This window comes from Toxorhynchites rutilus, chromosome 3 (assembly GCF_029784135.1).
Source record: "Toxorhynchites rutilus septentrionalis strain SRP chromosome 3, ASM2978413v1, whole genome shotgun sequence".
NCBI lineage: Eukaryota > Metazoa > Arthropoda > Insecta > Diptera > Culicidae > Toxorhynchites > Toxorhynchites rutilus.
This window is the reverse complement of record NC_073746.1, coordinates 13,749,049-13,763,916: the sequence shown is the minus strand read 5'-3', so window position 1 is coordinate 13,763,916 and position 14,868 is coordinate 13,749,049. Positions and strand designations below refer to the sequence as shown.

General features: G+C 39.4%; 1 protein-coding gene across 2 annotated transcripts in view; it reads left to right on the top strand.

Annotated features, from left to right (window-relative positions):
* LOC129779100 (protein turtle) overlaps positions 1-14,868 on the top strand; it is a 111,778-nt gene that overhangs the window by 81,481 nt on the left and 15,429 nt on the right. The window contains exons 5-10 of one of the 2 annotated variants that reach the window (XM_055786371.1): positions 3,516-3,798; positions 3,857-4,098; positions 10,648-10,918; positions 10,982-11,836; positions 12,152-12,232; positions 12,414-12,827. In XM_055786371.1, the coding sequence (XP_055642346.1) occupies positions 3,516-3,798; positions 3,857-4,098; positions 10,648-10,918; positions 10,982-11,836; positions 12,152-12,232; positions 12,414-12,827 (2,146 nt within the window). Of the gene's footprint in view, positions 1-3,515; positions 3,799-3,856; positions 4,099-10,647; positions 10,919-10,981; positions 11,837-11,902; positions 11,984-12,151; positions 12,233-12,413; positions 12,828-14,868 lie in introns of both variants that reach the window. The other variant, XM_055786370.1, reaches the window with a different exon arrangement.

Genomic DNA, 14,868 nt, shown 5'->3' with positions numbered 1-14,868 from the left:
AACAAATTTCTGTCAAAAAACGACACTCTGGGACTTGTCTTTTTTCCGGAATACGAAGCAAAAAATATGGTTTAAGGTGCCAATGAAAATGATCATCTCGATTTTTCTTATGGAACTTCGTACGAAATGTTGATTTATACGATAAAATGCCCAATGCACAATATTAGCTCAATCAGACTTCATTTACTAGTGTCGTTAAAACGTTAAAGTTTGAGTTTTTTGAAAACCGAAAAATCACTGGAAATCGTAGTTTTAAAAATAAAAAGATTATGCAATATGTCTTAAAATTGCAGGACACGTCGAAATTTACAGTTATCTCAAAACAATTTTTTTTTGTTAAAAATCGATTTGTCAAACGGAAAAAACCACCAGCGCCAAAAAAAAATTTGACAAAAATTTTATCTGATTTTTCTGATTTGGCACCCTTTCTGAAAGACGTAGTTCTACGTCAAAAACAAATTTTCTTGCATTTGAGACATGTTAAAAAAACTTAAGAAATAACGCAAAAAAATATACCCACTCCTCTGGCTCACATAGTATTAGCACTTCGTTTGACCACCTTTGGCTCCAATAACTGTGGCATCGACTCAACAAGCTTAGCAGTTGTTTCCGGAGGATTTAGTAATCAGTTGAGATTACCTGCCTGCTGATTACCTATTGCAGGATGCCTGTTGGTTTTTGCTCCTGGAGCTTAATTTTAAACATTGATTGTTTCGAGAAAAACGAGCTTGAAGATTGGTGCTATAAGGGATTTTCATCGAGCATTCAAAACAATTTCGATACGTTATTCATGCTGTACGCTTGATTTCCCAAGTTTGATAAATTTTGAATGGGATTACGAAACGCTTAACCTAATGCAAGGGGTAATATGGTATCAATTCATAAAATCCGGAAAGTCATGGCATGGTTTAATGAATAGGGGCTTCAGATTCTGGACTGGTCAGCTTGTTTACCAGATCAAAACCCTATCCAGAACTTATGGGGAATTATCGTACCAATAGTAGATGCAGCTTGTAAGCAGTATGAGTGATTTGGAGAGCTTAAACGAGCAGTATCCTCTGCGTAGAACGAAATACACACTACAACATATTGCATCTTGGTCGAAACCACCCCGAATGGAACTGATTGAGAACTAACGATGACCTATGAATTAGAAAGTTATTGTAATTCATGTGGAATTGACGTTAATGTTGTAAGGGAATGAGAGTTTTTCCATTTGGTTCTATAGTTATGCAACACAGGAATTTTAGTTTTTTGAATGTTTAGCGCCTGAACACAACAATAAAGTTCAAATGACCAGTCTTATAAATGAAGATAGTTATTATGTCATACGCTATATACTTCAATTTAACCGATTTCTTACATATCTCTAGAAATTTAGAAAAAATGAGTGGTTCTAGAGGTTTTATAGTGAAACGCAGTGTATTAATGTTGAGTTGTTAGGTTCGATGAAAAGCATCAGATTCATTTGCAACAACGAAATTTATATTGATTTTCTTTATTTAATTTGTCTACTTTACGATAAAAATTTATCCCTTTTTCACTTTACATTTAACGTTCATGAGAACAAACATGTCGGATTCGTTAATTAAATACATCGCGAGCGGAATATTAGGAATGGTTTGTGTTTTTTTAAATTTGTCGGTGGTCATCGAGTTGGCGCTCTATTCCTCGGTATATCAAACACAAATATGAACACAAGAGTAACGAACGTTTCATGTATGTGTAGACCGTAAAAACATTCAAACACACTTATACATAGTTATTATTTATTTAACAACCAACATAAAAAATAAAATTATGTATTCGATTCGATTATGTAGAAAGTATTCAATTGATCGATTAATCGAACGATTAGCGGACAATACTAGCTGTGCTTACAATAACATCAAAAACACAAAGAAGTACATTTGCAACTTAGAATCCGTTGTTGCACCTAAATTTCCCAGGTCGAGATTATGCAGAAATGTTATTTTCGATTTTTATTACAACACTGATGGAGAGAACCGGAAAATACTGTGTTTATGTTGTTATTTTTTCCAAAGCGTTCTTAGCGACAAAACCATGTAAACTATTGGCCTTTTCGGGGTCACCAAAAATTTCCAAACACCACGTGTCTGCCCCGCGAAATTATCAAGACATCACGCGTCTCCACGGGATTTCCATATCACACGAACGAATGGAATCGAGCCTGCTACTAATAGAGAGGAAATTTTCGCTAAATTACCTTCCGCTTACCAGCACCACCACCACCTCCTGTCTTCCTCCTCCAACAAGCTCATCGCTCAATGTCACCGATAATTTAAATAAGCCAACGACACATCGGACCCAATATTCGTTCGCAGCAAGCGTTCGGGCAAGCTCACCCACTGCGTCGGAAACAATTTCCATGCTCATGAATGTGTACCATACATATGCATGGTTATATATATATATATATATAAATTGTGTATCGCAATATTAAGCGCGGTCAGGACAAAAGTGCCAATATTCGAAATATTTCACACATTTTTCTGTGTGTCGTCGTCGTAATGAATTCGCACACGGGGGTTATTAGCAATCAAGCGAACCTCCCGAACCTCCTTCGGCATTTCGCCCTCGCGCTTCTTCGTCAAATCGGCCAAATTGGTAGGTTTGGTTCAACGGTAGCGAAATTGGCACGATCCGCATACACATACACCTCACCTCGCTGGAGGTGCTGGAGGATCCATGACGTGCACCCGCCGAATGTTACATCATGCTATCACACCACCACCACCACCACCACCAGGGCCACACATTAGGATCGTGAAGGTCTATTAACGACAGTGTGGTGTTTATTGGGGAGAAGTATCAGGTAAAAGGCGCTCGGTGCCACCCACGCTGAGAATGCCGATATTATTATGATTGTAAGTTGTGCGGAGTTAGTAACCGAAAATAGTTTCTGACCAATGATTGGTGAAGTGAAGGAAAAGAGAAAACCAATTGCAAAGACTGAAGGATGTCTAGAGCGGTAGGGCATATTAAGCCGCACAAGTGTTAAATGCGGAAAAACTAATTACCGACGAAGATATTGATAAATGAGCTTACGGTGCAAGCGGATTTTTATTCCTTTTTGTCGTAATTCGTTTGAGAAGCATGACCGAATCTTATTATCTCGTTATTTACGCTTATATTGTTGGATAATATTAACATTTAGATATCGTTCGTTCGTTGTAAGTGTGTTTTTAAATATCCAAGCCGTTGAAGTTTTCCATACATACTCTTTCTCTTATTTTACTGTTTCTAAATATGAATTACTCTATGCAGCCGCATGTCTTTCTTTTTCTTTCTCACTCTCTGCTATATCTAATTTTCTGTAAGTTCTCCTCTTCTACAAACGTATCTATACATACCATTAGAGGGCTCCACTGTATTTAGCGCGTGGAAATCTGCAGGATTGCAGCGATATCTTTTTTATGCTCGAATCTAACTTTTCTTGTTCTTGTATTCTCCTATCTTCGACTGTTGATTATGCACCCTCCCGGTCTGTGTAGGGTCAGGAAATTCCAATCTACATCTGGTACGAGAGCTACCCGACACACAGCGGCGAGGGATACGAGGGACGCGTTTCGAGAGTATCGCCGGAATCAAACTTTGGCGCGGCTTCACTCAATCTTACTAACATCCGTGAAGCCGACCAGGGCTGGTACGAGTGTAAAGTAGTGTTCCTGAATCGGCCACCCAAGCAGCACAAGAACGGCACCTGGTTTCATCTGGACGTACACGCCCCTCCGCGTTTCAGCGTTACGCCGGAGGACATCATTTACGTTAATTTAGGTAACACATTTATCGAACATTGCGTTTTTGTGTCATGTCATACATCGTTTCGTTCTAGGCGATTCTATCATATTAAACTGCCAGGCAGATGGCACCCCAACACCAGAGATTCTGTGGTACAAGGATGCCAATCCAGTGGATCCGTCTTCTACTGTTGGCATCTTCAACGATGGCACCGAGCTACGGATTAGCACGATCCGACACGAAGACATCGGCGACTACACGTGTATCGCGCGCAATGGTGAGGGACAAGTCTCCCATACTGCCCGTGTTATAATAGCGGGCGGCGCTGTAATCATGGTAAAAATTTTGACTAAAAACAAATCAAACTAAAGAACTTCTAAAATTCCCAACAAAAAAAATGTCCGTTAGCAGAACCAAAAGTTTCAAAACTCGGACTTCTCAGTGTCGAATCTTTTCTCTTTTTCCATTGTAAATCCCCCAGGAAAAAAAACACTGAAAAGTACTCTTTATTGTATTTGTGCGCATTATGATTTGTTTATCGGGTTGTATATATCATTCTCGTAAACAGTACTTTTTTGAGTAGTCTCGTAATTGAAAGTTGTGATTTGTTAGTGTACATAGCGTGACACGATATTTTGGAAAACAGTTTTTGTCATCAAGAGAGAACAGGAACCCGATATCGGAAAGTTATATTAGAGAAAAGTGCGCTGTCCCGCTGATACGCGTTTTTATCATTATCCTCATTTTCACGATTCACCACCTCTCTCTCATCCATGTCACCAAAGCTTTCGAACAAACTTAAATTATATCACCAATCCACCCTTTGAAAGGTATACGCTGCACAGAGTGTCATTAAGCTTCGGAACAAAATATCGGACAGCAGGAATTTTCATTTTTCCGCATCATTTTTCAACTCAGTGCCTCAGTTTTTTTCTCTAAATATCGAACACCCACACACACACACATAAAAAGATACGCTTCCATACCTCCTATTTTAATCTTGTGCCTGATTGAATGTGGTTATAAATGAGTGAAAAACGAAAGACTGACCGTCCAATCAGGAACGAGAACCATGGACAAGCTTTTACGTTTTTCTTCGTTTCTTTTTTCACCAACCAGAACCAACCCTTCTCCAAGTTATTATAGATAAATCGTTGTGAATATGTACGAACCTTGTGCAGCTATGATCCAATTCCGAACCGCTCCACGCATTTTCTCACTCTATTCCTTCTCAGTAGATTACTGATTAGAGATGCATGATTTCCAACCATTCCCTTACTCGAACCGTTCACTGGTAAACCATTCGAAAAATGTGTGCAACTCTCAACAATTGGCTCCGAGAACAAACAACCAAACATAGGATAGAAATGTATCAAATTATCGGTACATGTTCACAGCTCGTTTTCCTGTAGTCAGCTTATTTTATTCTGTTTTTTATTATTCCATCCAAATATCCCTCCGTGATTTAATTGGTAGCTCCCCTGCCTAAAGGAAGAGTGTGTCCCTTCTCTCCCTCTCTCTCCTCACCCATACCCAATGTGTGTATGTGTTTCCTTTTTCTGCGATAGCTCATTTAAGACTGTGAATCCAACGAAACACCCACCCACCCACTCACCGCCTTTTTTGTGTTGAGTGCTATTGTTTAAGGAAAAAAGAGAGCCCCAACAATCACTATCTGGAGTACTACCGCTGCTTCAAGTGTATCGCTCAACCTATTTCGATATATGCTCACGCACAGGCACCACACTCCAAGTTGGGATTGGTGGGGACCGTCTTATGTTCAAGGCACAGCCCCAGCCAGTCAGTTCTTGTGCGGGTGTGCTTCAGGCAAGGAAATTTGAGTTGCGATGAACAACAACGAATTGTCATTGCTAACGAAAGTCAGCACAGTCAGGAGTGCCTACGTTGGCGGAGGAGTTTGTAATCATTGAGTTTTTTTTCGATTTTTTCGGAGTTCATTAACAGTATACATTCAAAATTTTTGGCCATATTCTATTGAGCTCTGTGCCGCCAGGAATGAACATAGATATTAGCTTTGAAAAACAAAAATCAGGATATCCAACTAAGTATAGGAAGCCAGACATCAGTCGACCTTCCTCTTACTTAAAGTACCGTGATTACTTTGCTTCGATTTCGGACATCCATGCTCACCACTGCGCTCTTCAAGCAAACGCTAGCGATGCTTTTTACACATCTGAGCGTGGAACGTTTAGTTTGGACCTATCTCTACATGCGGCGATGCAATCGTGTGATCACCTAAAGCAAGAATTATATTTCGTCCTACACCTTCTTCTGCAGACACTGTGTCACCTAAAGCGGATTAGACACTGTACTCTCTTTAAATAATTTGTTTCACAATTCATTAATTCTCCGGTATGAGGATCGTCCAATATGTCATATCGACCTGTACTAAAATACAAAAAAGGACTGGTAATTAGTCAAACAGAACCCTAAATATTTATTATAAACTGTTACTAAAATTTGAATACACTTTCTTTCTTAAATAGAAAAAAATGATATTTTATACGATTGTAATTTGATACGAATTTATATGCGACCTAGCATGTGCAAAAGTTATACGGTTTAATGTTGGCTGGGTAATGGCGTAAATTCCTTACTGGAGCCACGAACTGGCTGAGAAGGAGCCTTCTGATTCGTTTTTTAGTATTAGCCTTGGAATTAGATACTCTTTTGAAGGTCATTTAGCAGTGGCTAGGTTGCATCGAAAACCTATATATTCCAAACAACCAGTGCAACCAGTGAATATGAGCAAATGAACTTTTGTCCTTCAATATGTTTTGATGTTTATTTTTTCCACCCAGTGTCATTTTCATCTGGATTATCGAAACTTATCAGAACTGAATTTCATTTCAACCAAATGAATATCAGCTGTTGTTAACTTCTAACCTGAGGCTGCTGTGTGCGGTTGGGTTTTGCAGCTGCCGGATGCCGTATTCGGAAATACCTTATGAAATTCCCGATGTCGCAAATGACTTGACGGTAGCTACAACCACACGTTGTATCCATTCTGCATATGTCGTTGCTACCGTCCCGCCAAATAAAATTTATTTTGAACTTAAATTCACTGCCAGAACGAATATCGTTTCGGATGTGATGAATATCAATTTGTTGCTTTTGATATCCAAAGTATAAATAACAGCGAAGTTATGAACCCCACTCAATGTCGCATTCATTCATTATAGCAAATTTGTTCAAGCAACAGCGATATGAACAAAATGAACTCGTTTGTTATTGTCATCAATATAATGAGGGCAGTGTGTTTCAAGCTGAAAAAAAGTCATCTACACTGAAATAAAATCATGTTCGTTACTCGTGAATATTTCTTGATATTCTAAGACACTGATCACGTCATCGACATCAGTCTCTGTGCACTTTTTCAGTGAACAGATAGAGCGGCGCTCACACGCTCTAGTAAATTGCCAATGTATTAGTGTATGTATCATGCATATTTTGCTTTGCACGTGGAGAGATCCACGCTTTAGATTCGCAGTCCAGATGACTAAATGTCATCCAGTTTATTCGGTATACCGATTGAGATTCGCGGTAACTCATCACAAATCAAAAGTTAATTCAGCTACCAAACAGCACACCAACAACAGCATTACATGCCGCACGTTTGAGGAAACTTGCATCGAAGATGCAGTAGATCATGCTAATGAAGTCGTAAGAAACAAGCATAATTCAATTGTAAAGAATAACTGAGAACATGAAGGCATGAAAATCCTCATTGAATTAGTTTGTCTTCTCAGTTCACATGGGTTGAGCTTCCGAGGTTACGATGAAAGCATAACGTCTTTAAATAGAGGAAACTACTGGGTAACTTCGATATAACGTACACTTCACTTTCGAAGTTGTACGTTGTATCGAAGAATAATAAACAACTCAGAAACGTAACTTATATTACTTTATTGTGTTGCTGTTTGAGTAAGTCATTAACTCATTAAATTCAACTAGAAGACGAAGCCAGTCTTTCTCATGATGCTTCCTTTCGTAGTGTTGATTAAAGATTGATTCATTTAGAATCCGGAATCACAAAACCAGTTGTATTTGGGGATTGGTTAAAGGTACAAACATGTTCTAGTATCAAAATACAGATAATTTATTATTCTTTCAGAAAAACAATATTCAAAAAAATATTCCTTTACACTTTGAAAATGTCAAGGGTACGTTATATCGAAGTTCACCTGTATAAGGAAATGTGTAACTTTTCGGCTACGAGAGATATGTCGTTTTCCGTCTCCATAAATACCACGGCAATATTTTCTGAAACATCAGAATAAATTCAGAATGAGTTGGTGGAAATTGTTGAATCCACCATGCTAGAGCAGATCGCGCGCGGAGTGAAATAAGCTGATTTCGTTGCTGTTATGATCGTCGTAAATCACTAAGGTTTTCAGGAAATCTAAGTTGGCTACAACACTACAATATTGCTTGAACGACGGTGAGTAGTAATGATTAAATATAAATTCAAAAAGGCATGACCCTTTGACATTCTTCATGAATTAAACTCGAAAGATTTGTGTCATTGAGAGATGTTAGTATTGATAAATCCGGTATAGCTTTAGCTAACCATGTCGTTAGTTTAGTTTGGCGTGTCACCTGCTGAGCTGGTTGCGTGTATATATATGATGGAGCTCGATAGGTGTCAGGAGATAAAGGAGGAATCCAGGCGATCGCAAAGAAGTCGTTTTCAAATGCTGATTACATTCATTGTATGGCGCATGTTCTCAATATTGGGTTTCTGCAATTTTGCATGAATAATTCAAAAACATGGAAATGTTTTTCTTCCCTCTTTTCGATGGTATCATTCTTAATCCAATTAAGAGTGCGATTACGAGTTGAAGAAATTTATGTAGCAGAAGATCCCGAACTTCTGCAGAGTCAAGTGGGCCTACAGCTTAAGGATGATCAACATAGTTGAAAGATATAATAAAGAAATGTGTACTTGTCTGGGAGAAATATTTCTTGGTGACACCAAGTGGGATGGAGATACGATTTCACTCGCACCAGGGCTGTAAGGATACATGCTGGATTTTGATACGATTCTTTTCAATCGCTTCAAATTTCTCATTTGCCGACATTCTGTACCATACACTACAACAACTAGAACTCTAATTTTGACAAAGTTAAATTAGGAAATGAACTGCGATTGTTCTATACGAAGCCAGAACTTGCCGAGAATACCGGAGATTATAAAAACACTCACCGGTAGTATCCGCAAAGCTAACGCTTCTTCTAACCACAGCATCGATCGAAAAAAGTTTTTTTGGTTCTTCGTAGACTGGAAACCTACTTAAGATCAACGATGGGAGAGGAGCGACTGAAAAAGCTTATTTTTATTAAAAGCTATTGAAAACAAAATGCTTCTTGAGTTCCAACATCGGAGCATTTTTTTGGAAAACCTATTTGACCGATTTGCGATTTAAATTTCATTACTGTATCACCAGAAGAAATTTAATTAAAAAGATAATTTGTCCCCGAAAACATAACTCTTATATTATGTTTAACCCTTCTATATCGAGCATAAGGTCTGGAAGGACGAGAATCAATGAGGCGGCTGAATTCATTTGCGATTAAAACTGAATTGAGTTAAAGAAAAAATATATTTTAGAGTTTTTTCATTCAATTATATCTTTTTTAAAATAAATACCAATAACGCCTAGCAATATTACAGAGACACGCACAGTCTGTGAGTATACGAGTTACGATTTTGCGTGCGAGTACAGGAGAGTTAAGAAACATTTTATCACATTTCATAACGCATCTAAATTTATGCAATGTTATATTTAATTTATATACAATATATATCAATTACGCACGACTATGAAAAATGGCTCAAATATAGAATTACTCTCAGAAATGTTTTAAATTCGATTTTAAACACGAGATAGTTCAGTCAATCCATTAAATTTCTTAGATAAAGAAAACAATATTCGAGCACTAATTAACCCCCCTTTGGCAATTTTGAGTAGAAATTTACCAAATTTTGGGTTGCTCTCGTTCACCGTGTAGGTGCACTAGTCAATTTACTCACGAGACGCCACTGGGGAAGAGAGTTTTCACCTTATCAGAGTCCTGTTTGTATCTTGGGAACTCCTGTAAAGGGTGAGGATTCTCGCCACAGTAAATGTATTCACTGTGGCGCAAACGAGGCGCAATCGTCTATGAAATAAAAACAAAAAAGACACAAATACATAGAACTTGGGTTTGTAAGAACTAACATAAACTAAAAACTAATATTATCGTCGCGCGCTACGATTTAAACACAATCTCAATCACAATCTATTGTGTTGTACTTCTCTGTTTGTTGTGATAAAGGCGATCAATGGAACGGATAATCAGACCACCGATCCAGGCTCGTCTGAGAGGTGCCGCTTCCTTGCTGTTCGAGTAGCTTTGGATGTACTTCCCTAGAAGGCAAAATGTAAAAAATAAACAATTGAAGAAAATGAAAAAACAGCTTCGATATAATGCTACAAGAGACATAAACAATAGTCGTCCAACCGGAGACAATTAGTTTTGCTATGTGCTCTTTCTTCGCTAATGTTGTTATAAAGACCGAAAACCTGCTGACGTTGCTTCTTCCTGTATCACTTTTTCAGTTAGATAATCCATACATCTATCCTAAAGATAATTTGCAATTTAAATTTCAAAAAACTCCCCACTCATTAATTCACATACCCGTTTTTGGGCAATATTATTACAACCGAACTCCTCGCTGACTTTCGCTGCTCAGATTCCCTTCCTGTGACCGAAATTATAAAAATACACTAACGAGATCACTTTCCCCTTTTTATCTCTCACAAAAAAACGAAACAAATTGCACCCGCGTCTACCCACATGTTATCGCCGCTAATCGTTCAGGTGCCGCCCACTAACCAAACGAAACTGGAAGGCGAGAAGGTGCAGTTTACATGCGAAGCGAAAGCAATGCCCGGGAACGTCACTGTGAGGTGGTTCCGCGAGGGTTCACCGGTACGGGAGGTGGCCGCACTCGAGACGCGCGTCACGATCAGAAAGGATGGGTCCCTCATCATCAATCCGGTCAGTGCCGACGACTCCGGCATGTACACGTGTGAGGTGTCAAACGGCATCGGAGAACCACAAAGTGCTTCGGCTTTTTTAAATATAGAGTGTAAGTTGGCGGTTTCGTGTGGCAAACAAATGGACACTTCACCATGATTTCCTTTCCTTCCAGATCCTGCCAAAGTGACCTTCACCCCAACAATACAATACTTACCGTTTCGTTTAGCTGGTGTTGTACAATGCTATATAAAAGCAAATCCTCCTCTACAATATGTAACATGGACCAAAGATAAAAGATTACTGGAACCTTATCAAACAAAAGACATAGTTATAATGAACAACGGCTCGTTACTGTTCACCCGGGTCAACCAGAACCATCAGGGTCGATACACCTGTACGCCGTACAACGCGCAGGGGACCCAGGGTTCGTCCGGCGCGATGGAAGTTTTAGTACGGAAACCGCCAGCATTCACGATCGAACCAGATCCGCTGTACCAGCGGAAGGTTGGTGAGTCGGTAGAAATGCACTGTGACGCACAGGAAGCAGAGGGTACATCCAAGCCAACCATCACCTGGCAGCGACGAGATGGTCAACCTCTGCAGAAGAACCGGGTTCGAATTATGAACGGTAACATTACGATAGAGAACCTCCGACGGTCGGACTTTGGCTACTACCAGTGTGTAGCATCCAACGAGGTAGCCACAATCGTTTCGGCCACGCAGCTAGTGATAGAGGGTACTCAGCCCCATGCTCCGTATAATCTCACTGGAACGGCGACAGAGTTCTCGGTAACTCTTGCCTGGATGCCAGGCTACAGCGGAGGTCCGGATTACAAGCAAGATTATACCATCTGGTATCGTGAGGCCGGTGTTTCCGATTGGTCCACGATTCCCGTTACGCCCTCGGGGAGCACACAGGTAACGATCAATCGACTATCGCCGGGGACGACGTACGAGTTCCAGGTGATCGGGAAGAATGCTCTCGGTGATGGAATGATGAGTAAGGTGATAACGATACGGACGCTTGGTAAGTAAAAGTAAAATTCTTGTGAAAATTCTGACAATTGAAAATTTATAACTTAATATCGAAAAGATGTCCAAAAACCGAAGAAAACGTCAACTACGACTGCTGCACCTAACGAAAAAGAATTCAAGCACGCTTCCGATGACTTGGGTAAGAAGTCACTCCCCGTTGTTGTTTTGCTATAAGTGATAATACCGATGCTTGCAGCTCAGAGTTTAGTTTCCGTTTCCTTTCAACACATCTATGAAAACACGTGATACCAAATCCATCCATTTCACCACATTCATCTTTGGCTTGTTTCATTTATTATGTTTGCAGACATTCTAAATTATCACAATATTTTATTCCCAACCGATTCATCTGGGTCAACATTTTTTCCTCCTGTTTTTAGACCGACAGGTATTTATTTTACGTTTTTGTTATCATATCTAACACGCATACACATACACGCAGCATAGCACACCGTACTCTATTTTGAACTAAACCCACTCACAAAAACGCGCTTGTTGCATGTGCTTCGTATATGTTGCTGAAACTACTTTTATATGTGATGATGATAACACCATTTTCCCGCTCTTAGGCCCAAAGCCTGGTCAGCCACGCAACGTTACCGTGCTGGAGATCTCAAACGGCTTCCTCATCCAGTGGCAGGTTCCACTCGAGCGGGCCCATTTGGTGCAGTTTTACACGATCAAGTACCGCACGGACGCCCAGTGGAAGACCCTGAACCGGGGCCAGATTCGACCCGAGGAGACGTCCTACCTGGTGAAGAATCTGGTCGGTGGTCGGACGTACTACTTCCGGGTGTTGGCCAATTCGCTCAAGAGCTACGAAACGAGTGAGGAGATTAAGTTCCCCGTGCCGGCCCGGGTTAAGCATAAAGCCATCACGGCCGGTGTCGTCGGGGGAATACTGTTCTTCATCGTAGCCATCATTCTGTCGATCTGCGCCGTCAAGATCTGCAATAAGCGCAAGCGCAGAAAACAGGAAAAAGGTGAGTGCGTTGGGTGCCCACGTCTACTGGTGTGCCGTAGTCAGGGTGTATACTTTCGCTATTCGGTGGCAGTTGATTAACACATTGGTTTGTTTTCTGTACTAATATTGCGTTTTGTATATTTTTGTTGATCTTTATCCTAGCTTGTGAAACTAATTATAACTTTTAATTATATTTTTGAATGCGAAAAATCACACAAAGTACATCCAAGAAATATTCACAAAAATTAAGTTTTTGGCAAGGGGGTTTGATAAGTTACTCACACGCACATGGATTTGTCACCACAGTAATCCTAATTGCGACAGGGTAATATTCTGAACATTTCGAGGGTGATCTGGACCTTGCATCTCACTTATCAAGTAATGATAACACAAAATCACATTATAAACACAACTTAAGCACAGTGGCTTAAGGTGGCGTTACCAGGGATAGATGAAAAAAATACTAGAGTATATCTAAAATAGCAAAACAGAGACTCGACGATAAAGGGCCCAACGGATCGAAAAGTTTGACGATGAATACTGAATTATTTTGAACGAGGAGAATGAATGGACAAAAATAAATTCAATACAATTCAGAACGCTCAAGATCTTAGGGGCTGTCCACATACCACGTGGACAGAAAAAGCACGGTTTTAGACTCCCCCCTCCCCCTCCGTGGACAAGCGTGGACATTTTCATACCCCTACCCCCCTTTGTCCACGTGGACATTTTTCCTTTTATAATCAAAATCATTAAGGAAAGAACTGATTTGCACCTAAATTCCATTTTTTTCCTGTCTGGAAGGTCGGAAAATAATTAATTTTCTTGGATTTTTTTCGAATGTTACGAATAAAGTGAAGAGCTCGGGTATTTTAGTTATTGTTTAAGGTATATGTGTAGATGTATTTTTCATTTTTTAAGTGCACGAATAATGATTATTACGCTGTTGACAGCTGGATGCGTAGATGCTGTCTGAAAATTGGTACCTTGCTGGTGGTATCGGTTCCGAAGCAACGGGGTGTCGTAGAACAAATTTCAATGAATATTTTGTAACATTAGGACAATACCTAAAGCGTTACATAGGGGTTTTTCAAAAAGTCGAAAAATTGCCGAAATGGCGGCCATTTTTGTTAAAAATGAGTTATTTTTTATAAAAAATCGTTGTTTAGAAGCTCATAAAAAATCGAAAAAATGAGATAAAAAAATCAAAAAACGGCTATGTAACGCTTTATATAATCCATTTTTAAAGGCTGATAAAAAATTTCAACTTAATCGGGCGAATAGATGCTAAGATATTGATACCACCAGTTGAAAAAACACGGTATCGAGAAAAACGCGTTTCAAAATTCGTACAGGTGAGGTCATACATTTAGCTGTAACTTTCCAACGAAATCAAATATCTAAAAGGGGCAGAAGCTTCCCAAAAATGCAAAAACAAACAAAAATTCGATTTTTTTGATTTTCCAGACCGGGGTCCCCCCTTAGGTTGTTTTTATTTCAAATTTCACTAGTTGTACCCTGTACCAGTTGTGGCCCATTGTTTTTGTATGGTAGAGAAATGGGTAGAACAACAAAGCACATGCTTCATATAAGGTTAATTTGGAAATACTTGTGAGTATATGATATTTTTTGTTTTTCCATTATAAGCGAATATATAAAGGCTATCTGGTTTTGCTAACACGGAAACACGCAATTTACAGTTGACTAGATGAGGAACAATTCGCATCTGAATTGCCAATCGCCAATCGAATAAAAATAAATGGATAAATGGAAACGATTTTCTAAACACTTGCAAAAAAAATACGTTGATATCACATAGACGCCAGTAATAATCCAATCAACTTGATTAATTTGCTTCCATTTGATTCACATGTAATTCCAGTAGAACATTTTACTACAGAGATGCATTGTTTTGCATTGTTTTATGGCAGAGTTACAGTGTTACTCAAAATTTTAGATGAAAAAAATCTTTGCCCACTCCGGAATATGATCGATCACTGCTAATCTCTGGATTTCCGATTCACCTTTACTCGGTAGCGCAATTCAAAATCTTTTCCGCC